General features: G+C 40.4%; 1 protein-coding gene across 2 annotated transcripts in view; it reads left to right on the forward strand.

The window, feature by feature from the left end:
- The window catches only part of LOC147690098 (sodium/potassium/calcium exchanger 4-like), a 558,445-nt gene that overhangs the window by 22,598 nt on the left and 518,809 nt on the right, over nucleotides 1–17,038 (forward strand). For both annotated transcript variants that reach the window (XM_086937689.1, XM_086937688.1), the window contains exon 2: nucleotides 10,547–10,657. In XM_086937689.1, the coding sequence (XP_086793815.1) occupies nucleotides 10,573–10,657 (85 nt within the window). In that variant the 5' untranslated portion in view covers nucleotides 10,547–10,572. The remainder of the gene's footprint in view (nucleotides 1–10,546; nucleotides 10,658–17,038) is intronic.

Consider the following 17,038-nt stretch of genomic DNA (forward strand, 5'->3'; position numbering starts at 1 on the left):
ATCCATATTTTCACATTGCAATGCCCATATTTCTTGAAATGCAGCTCCCTCACCTGCAGTCAATAGTGAGGGACTAGCTGGTACTGTAACTTTAGGTTTTTTGTATGGCTGTAGGCGATGGAATTTGCTAAGCTTAAGCTTCCTAACATATCTGAAAACGTCCATCCATGTATCAGCATAGTTAAAGTCCCTAGGAGGGCAGTATGAAAGTCCTAGAGATAAGATGGAGGTTTCCCTTGCGGTTAAAGTTATATCCGTTAAGTTAATTATTGAGGGGGCGCTGACGCCTGTCCCCGTTTCTTGTTCCACCGGCCCCGGTTTGTTTTTCTTTCTCCCCCTGTTCTTGCTGCATTTCCGGCGTTCAGACCGTTTCCAGTTGGACCTTTGTTTCCTTGTGAAGACTTTGGCTGTGAGCTTGATCTCAGGGTGTCCCTTCGGTTTTCGCACAGGCAGCTCACCTCCTGTGCCGGGGTAAGTTTTGTAAACCCCAATTCCTGTCTTGTGGATGGACCTTCCTCTGCCTCACTCTCTGCAGCTGAACTTAGGTCAGTGGAGGATATAGATATGGTTGTTTTTTGTCCAGTTCTGCCAATCCGGGCTTTGATCCCATCAAACCTATGTGCAAAAGTAAAAATATGTCCATTCAAATAGTCTAATCTATCTCTCTCAAATTTGAAAGCTTTGCGCTTTTTAATAATATCTTCCTCTTTCACCAAACGACTCTCCATGTCCTCTCTCATTTTTTTGACACTGTCATCAATTTCAACCTTTGACAGTTCCACTTCCAACTGCTCGATCTCGGTTTGAAGTTTTAACCTGTCGCTTTCCGCATACTTTACAAGAATCCTCATGAGTCTTGCCGAGGACTCTAAGTTTGCTGTAGCCCATTCTTCCAGCATTTGCGGGTCCGGGCTGTCGTAGCTGGGAGCCAGCATGATACGGAGGCCCCTCGGGACCCGCCCCACTTCCAGGTACCTCGTGAGGGATTTATTCTCCCACCACTTAGCCTGCTCTTTTTTTGTTCGTTTTTCAAGTTTGCGGAATAAGTCTTTGACCGTCGGGTTTGTATTCCCCTTATCCGGTTGCTGTATGGGTGTGACCGAGTCTTCCCCTGCCGGGGGTTCGAAAACTGACTCCGCAGCCTGCTCCCTGTGCCTCAACACGGCGGCGGACATTGCGTTGTAATGCTAGTTCAATAAGGCTTAAACTGAAGAAACAAACTGGCGAGGGATGTAATTAGAAAGTCTTACACGTGCCGCCAGGCACACTCTTCACTGCAAATTTCGTACGCTGCCTTACCCGGAATGGGCTGCCGAACACCTCAATTCTTCTTCGGTGTATTTGGCTCCTTCCTTTCCCGGCAAACGTGTGCTGACTCGCAGGGGCAAACACAGCTTCCTCCTACCGGAGTGAGATTACGATTCCGGTTCACGGAATCACTGCTTCCTGCCGTGTCACCGCCCAAAACGAAGAGGGATCCCGCTCGTAACCAGGAAGCTTCCAGTTACCACAATTTCCAAAAGTCGCCGTTTTTCTCCTGCTTCCCCCACAGAACAACGAAAGGAGCAAGACCACAGCGTAAGTGCAGTTTCTTCAGTGCTTTATTCGTGCCAGAATCTCAGCCTGCAATCCACCATGACGCGTTTCGCCTCAACAATGAGGCTTGATCACATAGAGTGCCATGGACACAAACAAGGGAATTTAAAGTGCAAATGCTAAAGTGGATACAGCTGTGCTGGTAGTATTAGTAAACAGTGAAAAAATACTACACGGATCTAGTGAAGGATATATATATATATATATAAAGTCACATGACAAGTTAAAAAAATACAAGTCCCATAATGCAGTATGTTGTATTTTCAAAGTGTTCTCTGGAATCTTAATAGATCCGCATTTGTTCAGTCATTTATACATTTAATAATTGACATCTGCATTACATTGGTGCGCTGTCATTCCCTGCATTCATGTGTTTTTTAAGAGTTGCATAATTGTCAAATTACTCTTTGCCTCCGAAAAACGTTCAGAGCGGGACATCCTCCCCTCTGAATTGCTACCTTCAAACAATCACCTGTTTCGCTGTAGCAGCATCTCCTCAGTAGTTTGGGTGATTGCCAGTCGGTCATGCTCCTCATTAGATGCACCAACACAAGCCTCCGAGTACTGGAGCCCCCGATCCTACAGGGCGGCCTCAAACAATGGGCACGGAGCAGCCCACCAATCATCACCACAACAGAAACACATTGAGGCCCATTTCCAGAGACATGCTGTTTAATGCGAAAGCACATCAACTTACGCGTTTCAGCTTTGCAGCCTTGATCACAGGTGGTTATGTAGGAAAGAGCCAAGCCTTGAGTAGTTTTCTGAAGGTAGGATAGTTATCTGTGGCTCTGATATTTGGGGTAATGAATTCCATAGTTTGGCTGCTTGGACAGAGAAAGATGTACAACCTATGTTTTTGTTCTTGTAGGGTTGGGTTTTGAGGTGAGGTGACAATCTTGAGTGGAGGTTCCTATGTTGAATGTATTTGCTGGTTTTATTACTGATGAAAAGCAGTCTTGTTCCATGCATTGCTTTGTGGGTGATGCGAAACAGCTTGAAGGTGAATCTTCTGGTAATGGGTAACCAATATAGGGCCTTCAAAGCAGAGGAGATGTGGGCTTGTGGCTTTACCTGTAAAAGTAGCCTGGCAGCAGAGTTCTGAATCCATTGTCGTCTTTTCATAGTTGATAAGGATGAAAAGTAGTGGAGGCCATTGGCGTAATCAAGTTTAGACAGTACAAGAGAAACATTACCCTGGATCTTCAGTGGAAATCCCAGGTGGGGGAAGATGTGTTGCAGAGTTTACATGGTAATTAAGCTTGATATTGCTAATTTGTCCACTTAGGCAATCATTGATAACTTGGAGTCCATGGTGGTAATTCCAAGGTTTCTTACTTCCTTGGATACTTTAGGAGTTGGTGTACCAGATCACCAGGCCAGGCACAGAGTGGGTCATAATGTTTCCACTCTCCACATGTGAGTATTTCCGTTTTAGAAGCATTCAATTTGAGATGGCTCCATGCCATCCACTGATCAAGGGCTCTGAGGCAACTGAAGATTTGTGACTTTCCAATGTCTTTGAGGTTTTCCAGTTTAAGGAGTATTTGTGTGTCATCTGCATTATTACGGCATATGAGTTGAATACGATGCAGGCATTGTAACAGACACACAGGGAGACAATTGCAGTTCAGACGGAAAAGTATGGAAGATTGGACTACTGCTTTCCAATGAGTAAGGGAAAGCAGATGGGCTATCTTTTTGAGAAGTTTCAGTAGCAGGAAACAAATAGCAGAGTTCATTTGAGCAATTAAGGTCAGGTTGATGTCAAAAATTATAACAAGACTGTGGAGCAGCAGAGGCTAGGAACCAGGAAATGCCAACATCCACAGTGCACTAAGAGAAAATCCAGAGAGAAGTGGAAACTCCAAAGAAAAATACTTTTATTTTTGTTGCTGTTAAGCTTTAAGGAATTTTGTTTCATCTAACTGGAACAATGACTAGGCAGACTTAAAATCTGCACTGGTTCTTGTCTACATTCTCTTTGATGGTAACAATGGTTTGAGTGTCATCAGCCTAGGACATAATAGAGAAACCAAAGAACCTGATGAAGATCTGAGAGTATGTAAAAATGGATGGGGCAACCTGGTAATCCTGTGGATCTGTGTAATCAATCAAAAGTACAACACAGTGATCCTCTTCAAAGGAGGAATTAACCTAACCTCCCTTGGTCAATGAGAACCATACAACCTGATATTGGTACAATATGCAGATACAAGTTATTGACCACACTTAGTATAATATGGCAAATCCCAAGTTAATAGTTCATACTGTAGATACTCCAACAAAAAATGGTGCAGTGAACAGTGACATGAGTGTATTCAGTGCATGAGTGCTTACTTACAATACATACATTCCAGGGGCTGATATTCAATACAACGTTTTAGAGTACATTGTGTAAAATTATTTAATCACTCAGTCAGTCCACTAGAAATAAGTCAACGTTTCAACCTCACAATTGTTTTTTACAGATTCATCCTCCGAACCAACATGGTTGAAACATGCAAAAAATATAAATGTCAAAGAATTTAATCACGGACTGGAAACTGAATAGGAAAAATATCTTTAAGTCACAAGTATTGAACTTGAAAATAAACATACCAACATAGCCCAATGGCTGTATTTGACCAGAATCATGGGGGGATATATTCATGAAAAAAAGCAGAAATTGGAGGCATGTATGAGCCACAAGATTATGGTAGCAAAAACAAATAATAAAATGTGGGGGGGGGGGGGCACCCACTCAACCTTCATGTTATCAACACCTTCTGAAGAATGGTGGAGAAGTCTCATGCAAAACTGAAGGTAGAAAAGAGTGGCTAGATTAAGAAGAAAGTACTTTAGAAAAGGATTGCAGGTACATTCTGCCATCCAGCGGCTTACTAGCTGTACTTATTTGGAGCTGTGGCTGAATAGAGACAGGAAAATATTTGCAGTCTCATCGTGCATATTTTTACAAATAGCTCCAGAAAGCGTGCGAAATCATGTATGCCATTAGGGAATAGAGAGGTTGGAAATTGTGTAAAAACTTATCATTTGAACAACTTAATGGTGTAAAAAATATTACATATTATGAGAAATGGAAAGTGAAAATATATTACCGTCGTGAAGAAACAGTAGTAGAAGAAAATTCAATGATTACTATAAGCATAAAAGAAATACTATGGCCTTGAGTCATGTACATAAACAATCTCCTAAGGTAATAGATGAGGTAAAGCAAAAATGAAGTGGGCAAAGGATGCAAGACTTAATCCAAACCCAATGAACAGCAGTAGTATGCAAAATCCCCAAATTGCTATGGTAAAATCATAAATGAAAGTTTTGAAGTAGAAATGCATACGATATTTAAAAAGACAAGTTCATACCAAAAATACATATTGAAAGGGGAAACAGCCATTACAACGCAACTAAAACAACACACTACCATTACAACGCAAGATCCATTACAACGCATGCCATTACAACGCAGCTGCTATTACAACGCATGCCATTACAACGTAAGTATGGGTAAGTATTCAATTAAATTTTAACCCCTACACCATCCAACACTTACCCTAATGTTACGCCCCGCTGGAGTTAGAATAGTAATTTTTACCCCTACACTATCCAACACTTACCCTACTATTACACCCCCCCAGGAGTTAGAATAGTAATTTTAACCCCTACACTATCCAACACTTACACTACTATTACATTCCCATTAATTAAAAAAAAAAATACTTACGTTGTAATGGCATGCGTTGTAATAGCAGCTGCGTTGTAATAGCATGCGTTGTAATGGCAAGCGTCGTTATGGATCCTGCGTTGTAAAAGTTTTGTTGTAATGGTATGCGTTGTGAATGTATGCGTTGTAATGTCATACATCCATTGAAAGTTACATATCAAAGTCCTGAAAAATGTTACATCATGTACAGCAAAGAATGATATCAAAGAAAAATCTCACAATGAATGTTCAATTAAAAACCTGACAATCTGTCATTCAAAATAGGAGGTAGCTTGTCTCCCATCCTCTTTGTTATTCAGACCTTTCATGCTAGAGTCCACTTCACCTATCCGTTGGACCTCTTTGCCTGCCAGCATATTCACTGTGTAACCAGGGGCATCGTAAGGATTTTGGGGGCCTTGGGCCAAACATATTTTGGGGCCAACTGTTTGGAACAAATTTGAATTTATGGTTCAGTTTCAGTTCTTTCATGCCCACTTTGGCTAAGTCACTAGGTGCACAGGCACATGTCCAAATTCAAAATGTATTAACATCTACTATGTAGGGATAGTGGTGTGTGTTCTCAATATTGCAACACAGCAGCAGCCCACTAATATTAATGCAAATAATATTTGTGACCCCCCTCCTCTTTCTCATATGTGAGGTCCTGTTTTGTTTTAAAAGAAAGTTTTCTCTGAAGGTTGCATGAAACATAAACAGGTCTTCCATAGACTTCCACACATCACCCACATTGAAAATAAATGGAAGGAAAACGGAATTTATAACAGTTTGTTGAAGAATTATTAAAGGTCATCAGGGCAAGACTCTCTGCAGAATAGAGCTGGCTTTGGGCTAGAGCCCACTTTGCCCATGCCTTAAAACGTCTCTGTTTGTCACCGCCTCTGGATCACAATCATGAGAGGGTGCACATAGAAATTGAGGTGGAAAAGAAAACAGGGATGAACCCTGTAGAACTTCATGGTGGAGGGGGTTTAAAGAACAGAAAGGGGAAAATAATCTACTTGTTTTCTTTCAGAGAAAAAATATTAAAACCCTGGCCAAGGCAGTCCCTTTGATGCTGATCTGGCTGTGATAGGAAAATATAATAAATTGAGAAGTAGTGTCAAAGGTGGCACTTAAGTCAAGTAAGACAAGACCAGCTCTTAAAGCATGGTCCAATGTGTATTTCTGGTCGGTCTCTGGAAACTGTTAGCACTGCAACTTCAGCAGTAGAGAATGGGCGGAACATGGATTGGTCATTTTGAGAACGGTACATGAGATATTAATATTTTCCAAGAATTTTGACTGGAAAAGGATATAGGATTAGAGGTTAAAAAAATGCAGAGAATGGTATAATCAGCCTTTTATTGAAAGGAGGGGAATTAAGGCCATGTTCTAAATGAATGGGATGATGGCAGGGACCCGAAAACGGTTGCGTAATTGAATAATACGAGGAACAAAGATTTCAGAGACTAAAGAGAGATGCATGAGAGAGGCAAATTTAATCTTTTAGATGAGGGACAGAGTTGTCACCTGTCAAAGAAGAGAAACTCAGGAGGTTATTGTGTTGCAGGTAAGACTAAAGAAAAATAGGGGTAGTTGGATCCAACCAATGAAAGGATGAGCAGATTTTACAGACTATCTGGAAAGTATGCAAAAACATTGCAGAGAGTGTGGGAAGGAATAATGGAGCTGGCTGTTACTACATGTGTGGACTATTTCTTAACAAGTTGAAAGAGCTTACAAGTAGTATTACTGACATGGACATTGGGTTTGACTGTCTAACAAGGATTTGATAGCAACACAAAGCACAGGAAGAAGCCAGCTTTTGCAGAAGTGTTTCCCCAAGCACTTTCATTGTATCAAGGTACATATTAAGAGTATAACAATCTGCTACGTTGGATCAAGCTTGTCTAGTTTTAAGAATGGAAATGGTATCCAAATTGCGGCTCACCACTCATGAAAGATGGGGGCATTGTGCATTGGAGACACTCCAAGAAGAAAGGGGAGGAGACTTTAGACCACCTGACCAAAAGGGAAGGAAGGGTATTTGTGATGAAAGAAATTGGTAGTGTGCTATATTAACAAGAAGAACACCAAAGTAGTTAGTCCAGGCAATCAGAGTGAAAGAAGAGCAAACTAGTCATGGGATGAAAACAAGGGGTTGAGCAGAGGCTCAGCTTTGTAAATTGACACACTGATGCAAAACGTATGGCCAAGAAATCACGTAGATTTATGGGGTCAGGTCCGGTCATGACTTCTAGCCAGACACTGGGATCACTGAGGACTGAAAAGTTAATGGATTTCATAATAAACATATATAGACAAAAGGGCCAGCATGTTCCAAAAATAAGACATACGACGAGGAGGATGATAAATAAGAGAAAGGCGTTCTGCTGCCTGTGGTGATTTAAAAAAACATAATTTCCGTAATGAAGGTGGAATCTGAAGGTTATAGATATGGAAAGTGAGATTAAGGCTGGTCCAATAAATGACAGTAGGTCCACCACCCTGACTCTGCCCTTCCCAGAGCACTAGAGAGGTCTTTATGATGAATGTTATACTAGCGTGGAAAAGCTAAGGAAAGATCAGAACCATGGGCCCGATTCACAGAATGAACTTAAGACTCAATCCTAAACTTACTACTATTTTGGCATTCACAGAATGCACTTACTACTTTTGGCATTCACAGAATGAACTTACTACTTTTGGTATTCACAGAAGTTAGGATTTTGTCTTAAGTTTGTCTTAAGACAAACTTAAGACAGACTTAAGACAGACTTAAGTTGGGATTTTATCTTAAGTCTGTCTTAAGTTTGTCTTAAGTCTGTCTTAAGACAAACTTAAGACAAAATCCTAACTTCTGTGAATTCCAAAAGTAGTAAGTTCATTCTGTGAATACTAAAATAGTAGTAAGTTTAGGATTGAGTCTTAAGTTCATTCTGTGAATCGGGCCCCATATGTGTTATACAGTCAGGACTTTGTGATAAAATCAAAGTCTAGAGTAGAACATGTAAGAATAAGAAAAAACTCATGCTTTTGATGCTGAAGTGACAATGCATTAATTTAACAAGCAGTGTAGAGTATGGAGTGACCCTGTAAAAAGATGCCTTATGTATTCTGCGGAAGCAGAAGATGTAGCCAGTGCTCCACAACTAGTACCCACGCAAGGGAAAAGAAAATTCATGTGCGCAGGGAAACAGCAGGGGGGAAAGGGAAGTGGATAGGCAAGAGAGAGTGTGTTTCTGCTCTTCTTAGATCTGGCACCTTCCATTCTTTAAAGGTGGGTTCTGCCAAGTAGTACCTAAATGAAATAATGAATCATTCAATTCACACTTGACTATTCACAAATAATTACTTTCAAATTATACTTTATGTCAATATTACAATACAATGACCAAAAGGCAGGCAAGGCGATAGCCTCTCTCTAGTAATTCTGAACCAAGTAAAGGATACACTGTTGTAGACTTAGTTGTGGCTGAATCTTCATTTTTAGTATTTCAGAATGAAATTCCTTTTATATATGACTGGTGAAAAGAATAATATTCCTCAATTATAGCGGTGCTACTCACAGTAGGAATGTATGATATAGCCAGAAAAATAGTTCCTGTGATTTTTCTCCAAGACAAATAGGTTTAAGGCTTACCCTAGTCTTCTTGGTATCAGGTAACTCCGGAGAGGTGAAGTAGCTGAGACACTACCTGGAAATTTACTGGTGCCTTTCTTGGTAGGAATTAATGTACAAGAGGTGACACTGTCACTATTCAAAATACTTCTGTGGAAAAACGATTTAAAATGCGTCGAGATAAGACGCTACTCTCGAGTTCGAGGGAATAGCTATAAGGCTGACTGAAAAAAGGCACTGCGGAAGTGCAAAGGACAGACTATTTTTTGAAGTGAGTTCTGACTAAACTCTCCGCAAAATCATGAAGCAGAAGAAAGATGTGTCTGACGTCTCTCTGAATTCAGTTGCAGAAACAAAACCCTGTGAATATATTTTATGGGTGAAAAATATAAATGTTTATTAACCGCATCGCTGCGGTGGCTTTTCCCGCTGTGTGCGGCAATTTTCAAAATACCGCGTTACATGACGAGCTCAGCTCGTCATCAGTATACGAGCGCCGTAGCTGATGACGAGCTGAGCTTGTCATCAGCAGCGAAGAGGTTAAGAAGATGGTCTCGAGAGATAAATATGAATAGAAGTCAGTACAGCAGCAACTATGTTGCCAATACCCTAAACAAATCCATATCCAATAAATACAGATACTGTTGAGAGCAGTATTTTCCTGAGTGCGGTATTAGCCACCTGTTCTGATTTCCTTGGGTCAGAATGAGACACAATGGGCCAGATGTAGGTAAGTAACATTTACCGAATCTTAATTACCGAAAATTACCGAATTTTACTGATTCGGTAATTAAGATTCGGTAAATGTGAGGGGTTGGTATGTAGGGAATCCAGATGTTCCCTTTTACCGAATCGGTAAAATTCGGTATTTACCGATTCGGTAATTACCGAATCGGTAAAGCCTATTGATTCCTATGGGCTTCAAAGCCCATAGGAATCAATAGGCGTTACCGTTTCGGTATTTACCGAATCGGTAAATACCGAATTTCACAAGGGTGCAGGGGGTGTCACTTTGACACCCTCTAGCACCCCCAAAAAAGGTTCGGGGGCCATGTGGCAGGCATACCTGCCCTAAGGGCAGGTCTGCCTGTCATCTGGCACAGGTGTGCATGCACACATGTGCATGCACACCAGAATCGGTATTTTACCATCAAATAGTATTTGATGGTAAAATACCGATTCTGTAATGCTTGTGGGACTCAGAAGAGTCCCACCTACATATCAATTTTACCGAATCGGAAAAAATACCGATTCGGTATTTTACAGAATCGGTAAATTTGCCGATCGGTAAATTTACCGATTCTGTAAAATACAGGGCCCTACATCTCAAATTGCATTTACCGGTCGGTAATGGCCGAATTCGGCCGTTACCGACCGGTAAATGCCTACCTACATCTGGCCCAATATGTGGTATTCAAGCTAGAGCACTAGATTATAGCATGTTCTGCCTCTTTCTGACATAGAGCAAAACTCAAAATTGTGTTTCAGGCACAAACTCCAGTTTGTGAAAATAGTAATTTTATTTCTATTGTAAGACACATTGTGTAAATTGTTTCCAGTACATGGTTCTGATTTGGTGTGCAATGATTTTTTTAATGTGCATTTATTTGTTTTTGATGCAGGACATGAAACATCTTTGGGAGGACGCATGCCTGAGTTGGCCACTTGGAGGAACAGGAAACTAATGGCAACAGAAAATGGGAGTCTAGAGTTTCTGAACTGCACACCCGCAGGTATAGTTTGAAAGCTCCAGGCTATAACCCTGAATGACTTGTCAGGCCAAGTCATTACTCATTTTGAGCGCTCCAAATACTGCAAGTCACTATACTACCAAACGCTAAAATCTGGGACATAGAATGTAGCAGCTTTTTGGCAATGGGAACCTCCTGACTGACTTGGTCAGAAATTGCTTTCACAAAGAACCTCCATGACCTTATAGAGAAGGATTAGACTGCAGGTTAAGTGTCCTCATTAAATTCTGGAACTATAGGTGACTTGTAATGTTCTCTTTACGTGAATTGTGGGCTATTTTATTCCATATAATGCATTAGCCTTGAAATGGTTTATATGTTATGTTAGCATGGAAAGTATTTATGTAAAAAGCACTGCTCATCTTAAACTGTGACAGACGCCCGTAGCAGCTCATTTGCTTTCATCTAGCTATGAAAACGTGTCTCATAACGAGCACAGAGTGAAAGGAACATTATGACAACGTGTTCTACATGTACTACCCTGGAACTAACTGTGCAGACTACAGGGCGTCAGTGCCTATCAGAAATGCACATACACCACATTCCGCGTTAGAAGAATAGTGTGGCAAAAGTCACCAGCAGAAAGAAATGTCGGCATAAGGTGTTGATTCTAAAATGGAGATTACATGTGGCCACGGTACACAGGTATGTCATTCTGATGTTGTGTAGTGCCTTGTAGGAGTTCATGAGGCGTTTGAATTGGCTGCATTTCTGAATAGGGAGCAAGTGGAGCTCTCTGTGATGTGGTGAGTTGTGGGTGTGCCTTGGGAAGTTAAGCATGAGTCTTGCTGCAGCATTCTAGATGGCCCTAAGTCAGTGCAGGAGATGGTTGAAGATCCCAGCATTGAGTGTGTTGCCGCAGTCTAGTCTGCTTGTGATGATGGCTTGTATATCGGTTCAAGTGGTGTTTAGGGCTAGCCATTTGAATATCTTGCAAACCCCAAAATCAAAAGGAGAACCAGAACGTAATCAGCACTTCCTGGATGAGTCCGAAGAGGGTGGCCAAAAGCAAAACAGAAATAGAAGTGGCTCGGGAAAGGTTGTAGAGCCTTCGCTGAGTGAAGTGCTAAGCTCCATTAAGATCTTCCACAAAGATGTTAAAAAGGACAGTCAAAGGAACCTTGCAGCTATTCAAAAACTGCAAGGAGCTATTCAAAAAGTGGGCCACACCTGCTCTGAGATCTCAGACAGAATGGTTTCAGTAGAAGCACGCACAGAAAATCTAGAGACTGATGTCGTCAAGCTTCAAATTCAAGAAAAGGAGCAAGAAGGAATCATAAAAGACTTAATGTTGAAGGTCGTGGAACAAGAAAGCAGAGCCAGAAGAAACAACCTGCGTTTTCTTGGAATTCCCGAAGGCCTAGAAGGAGACGACCCAAGGGGCTTCATGGCCAACCTCCTCAAATCAGCCTTCCCGGAACTTCAATCTTGGGAAATGGACAGGAAAATACAAAGTGCCCACCGCTTTTCGTTGACGCTACCTAAACGTTCTGACAAGCTACCTCAATATCCAAAGGCTATGTTGGTTCACTTCGGGAACTTCCTCCTACGAGAAGCTATTTATGATCTTGCTAGGCCTACAAGCAAGAGGGAACACAAAGGCTTCATATTCTTTGTTAGACCGGATTACGCCCATGCCACTGTAGAACGAAGGTGGAGAATGAGACAACTTTTCACACCCTTCGAACAAATCGGAGCGACAGTTTTCCTGCAAAATCCAGCTCGACTAAAAATAGTCTTCAAGGGAACAACGAGAAGCTTCACAAGCGAAATCCAGGCAGAGGCCTACTTAAAAGAAATTTCAGAGACAGGAAAACGAAGTACAGGCAAATAGTAAAAACCTTAAAAAGAAATGGAAGAAATACTAAGACACAGACCCAGCGGCGCAAATCTACAAACAGACTAGAAGTTTCAACTCATAAATACATGGGACACAATCTGGAGGGGGCGGGGGGGGGAATGATAAAGCTTGTTAATCAAAATATGATCTAATATTTGATTATGTGTGAAAGCATAGAGAAACGTCTAATCTCACAAATGATCCCCCTCCCCCATCCTATCGTTATATTTCATGTACAATTGGTTCGGCCACACGGCAAGCTGAGGCGCACTGACCATACGGACGCCCACACCTGGGTACTCAGGGACCCAGGACTCCTCATTGGGTGGTAAGGGGGTGGGGGAGGGGGGTCATGGCGGGGGAGGGGGGAAGGGAGGGGAGGGGGAAGAGACCAAGGGATGATACACACTCACGAGGGTAGATATAGGGTCTGGAACAGGGCTAATAAACTACAAGGATATAAAACAGTTAGGGAAAGAATAAGCGTAAAAAAAACAGTCAAGGCCACAACTCAAAAAATAGAAAAGAAGGGGGATGGCTAGATTAAGAATTGTCTCATTAAATATCTGTGGCCTTAATGTTTTAAAAAAGAGGCAAACGGTAGCTGTAGGACTGCATACAATGGAGGCCAATATAATCTGCTTACAGGAGACACACATAGAGGGGGGACAGCAGCCTTTGTTAAAATCATTAAGGTACCAACTCATAATCACTTTCACACAGGGAGTGGCCATCCTTGTGAAAGGGGGAGGCTTACAATTTATTGGATCAAGCTCAGACAAATTTGGAAGATGGGCCATTACGGAATGCCACTACAATAATGGGCAAAACATATGCACAGTTTACGGGAATGTGGGGGATGACCCAGATATTCTGCTGAGCATCTCCAATGAGTTGGTACATTGGCCTTTACCTTTAATTGTATGTGGCGACCTCAATCTTCACTTACCAGGGGATTGGTCGCCGGGCCCGAGTTTAAATACCAAGGGAGGAAACCTAAAGTCTTTAGGGCATTTAAAGATCTTTGCGAGTTACATGGTCTGATGGATGGATGGCAATTGGGGCATCCCGGGGATCATGGATACACACACTTCTCTCACCCACACTAACCTCATGCCCGGCTGGATTACATACTCATCTCGAATTCATTAAAGGACATATGCACCGTAAGGAAGCTCCTGAGGGTATTATCAGATCACAACCCATTAGAACTAAATATAGCGTGCAGTAGCAGCACTCCCACTTTAAGGTCTTGGACTTTTGAAGGAGCTACTGCCGACTTATGAGAGAGTGGTTACCATCTTTTTTAGCAATAAATCTGGGTAGCGCACCTATTGAGGTAGTATGGGATGCGATGAAGGCCGGCATTAGAGGCAAGACATTTCAATTTTCAGTCAGAACAAAAAGAAAAGGCAAACAGCAGATAGCCACGCTACAACAGAACTTGAATAGAGCAGAGGCAGACCTGATCATAGCTGTACAAACAGGTCAGGTTACGGATATATTAGCGCAAGTAGCCATCGCCCGAAACAGGATCTCAGAGATCTTTACGGAGAAAGCCATTACCAAAGCTACCATTTACAAAGAAAACTCATATGAGCTCAGTAAACAAGTGGGACACCAGCTAGTAGTGCGTACATCAGTCTATTAAAGATACTGATGGTGTGCTGAAAACAGAGGTGTCAGAAATTAGAGCGGCTTTTCAAAAGTATTACCAAGAACTGCATAAAGAGCCAGAAAGGGACCAAGAGGACCCAGAGGAATATTTAGCTCAAGACTTGGGCGCGTGCTTCGAGCAAGATGGTTTGGATTCCCCCCTTAGCTGGGATGAAATGCTGCTATCCTTGAATTCATTGGCAGCCGGCAAAGCAGCAGGGGTGGATGAGATTCCAACAGAGTTTTTTGTAAAATTCTCAGATCAACTCAAAACAATCATGATGGAGCTCTTTAAGTCCATACTCCAGGGTGGGAATCCACCTCCATCTTGGTCCACTGCAAAGATTATGGTCTTCTTGAAGAAAAATAAAAACTCCCTGGAAATGGGCTCCTACCGCCCCATAACTTTGATTAACAGGGACTCGCGTAAATGCGGTTCACTAGCCCACACTAAAGACTGACTATACCTTTTTTGATTGCCTAATGCATCCAGATAAGGTCCTGACAGCCATAATAAAGTAGCACACCCTACCTCGAATATTACGCAGTTCCTTGAGACCATCTTATCGCCACTCCAGATCGCACCACTGCAGTCGGGTCCTGCGAATTCCTTGAATAGGCTCCATACACTGTGCTCGAATGGGCGGTCATCTTTATGTTGTAGTTAAGTGGTAGATATCTTACACGTGTGCACATGTATCACATGTCATCTCTGTTTTGATCTTAACAGCAACATCATTAAAATATCCAGCAACAATTATATTGCTGATGCTGTAGGTGGTAAATTAAAATTACTTAAATCAATGGCATTTTGCGCAAGGTGAAAACACCCTGATAGTGGTGCATCATCCAAAAACTTAGTAATTACTTCTTTTAATCTATTGTATTCTTTCAGACCGGATTTTGGTATCTTAAACTTACTTTTTAAGTGGGCAAAAGAGAGTCATTCACCATTATTATATAACTGATGTGACTAAAAAATTCCTCTTTCAGCCTAGCTTTTCTAAAACATAGTTTTACTAGTAAGTTTAATAAACCAATTTTACCAAATAGATGAAGCATTAATTGCATTATTATATCATGTATTACAATTAGAAATACAGTTTTAATACACTCTACACATATTTTAAAGAATAGGCAATGATAAGGAGAGGTTTTTGTGAAATAGACACAAAATAATTTAGAAAATATAGGGCAATAGAGAATTTTGCCAGCTGAATGCAATTTAGCGATCCATAATTGCGTTATTCCTTTGCTCAAATGCAAGGTTGTCTAATGGTAACAGAATTAAATAGGAAATGTCACACTTCTTCTCTCCTTAGGTAGTTTTAATTCAGAAACAAATAGTCTAGATTTGTTTTATTTTGCCACAAAAATCTAGTAAATAAAGCATCAATTTTCTTTAAAATGATTTTGGTACATTAAGAGATAACTTTGAAAGAGAAGAGTATAAATATTTTTGAGAAGTCATCCATTTAATCTAATCCAACCTGCCCAATCAGGATAAATAAAGTGGAGACTATTTTTTAATGAAATAAACATTTATTTTCCAAAAGATACTTTAAATTATATTTTGAAATATGAATAACTGATCTAGAAAACCATACACATAAGTATTTAGTGTTTTTCTTACACCAAATAAGACCATCATTTTGTTAACAAATCTTCAAAGCTAAATGTATTCACAGGGAGAATTTCTGCTTCAGGTAAGGTTATATCTAGAAATGAGAGGAAACTTGAGCGTCCTCAATAAATGCTTCTAAGGAATTTCCAGAATGATTCATATAAAACAGAACATCATCTGTATAAGTGGAGCATTTAAGTTCAACTGAGCCATGTCAAAATCATTCAATTCTTGAATTTTACCTTATCTTAGATAAAATTGTTCAAAGTATAATGCAATCCTAGCCTTAACAAACTCACCCTGCTCTGATTTGATAAAATAAGGGACAAAATTCTCTAATCTAGCGGCAAATATTTTTGCAATACTTAGCAATCATTATTATTAATGACTTTAGATTAACATTTTTACAAAGAGCAGTGTCCCTATCCAGTTTAGAGATGAAGCAAATCATAGTATGCAAAAAGCTGCACAGAAGATTATGATATTTATTGTAAAAATGTTCATAAAGAAGCAATCATTTTGGAACTAGCTGGTCAGAAAATGGGAATAAAAAACTAAAGAAAATCCATCCAGACGAAGGTCTCTGCCTTTTTTTAGGTAAGTGTATTTTTTTATACTTCATGTATTGTTGAATCATCTTCTAAACAAGAGAGATGTATAAGATCCCTTGATGTATCATAGAAATATTTTTCAGTTTCACGTAGGGAAGAAACAGACTCAGGTGAATATAAGCTAGTATGATAACTAAGGAAAGTTCCCATAATGTCATTAAGACTTTCTTAACACCTCCAAAAGTATAATCAATAATTAAGTAAGTAAAAGATCCCCGTTTTTAACTTTAAGATATTTAGCCCCTAATTTCCCCATCCTATAGTTTATCTATGGGATATTGTGCTTAATCACCAAATAGGTTATCAAATGCTTGATCCGTAGTGAATTATTTACATACCATTTTAGCTTTCATAAGGTGTGCTAAAAAGCTCTAGATTTGGAAGAAAAATGCAACTGTTCTAACTTTTTAATAAGTCTAAATATCTCACTGGTGTGTTTTCTGTTGCCTTCTTTTTGCAGACAAATCTAATAGTAAATTCTCTTGAACCAACTTAAATGTGTCCATGTATTATGATCAGATGAATTAGAAAGTGTATTAAATTATAAAAGAAAAATTGTAAATTGTCTGAATTTGTTATCAAAATGTTAATCTTTTACTAAGAAAAATGTAACTCTCAATCTACTATTAGCT

Source organism: Lissotriton vulgaris, chromosome 9 (genome assembly GCF_964263255.1).
Source record: "Lissotriton vulgaris chromosome 9, aLisVul1.2, whole genome shotgun sequence".
NCBI lineage: Eukaryota > Metazoa > Chordata > Amphibia > Caudata > Salamandridae > Lissotriton > Lissotriton vulgaris.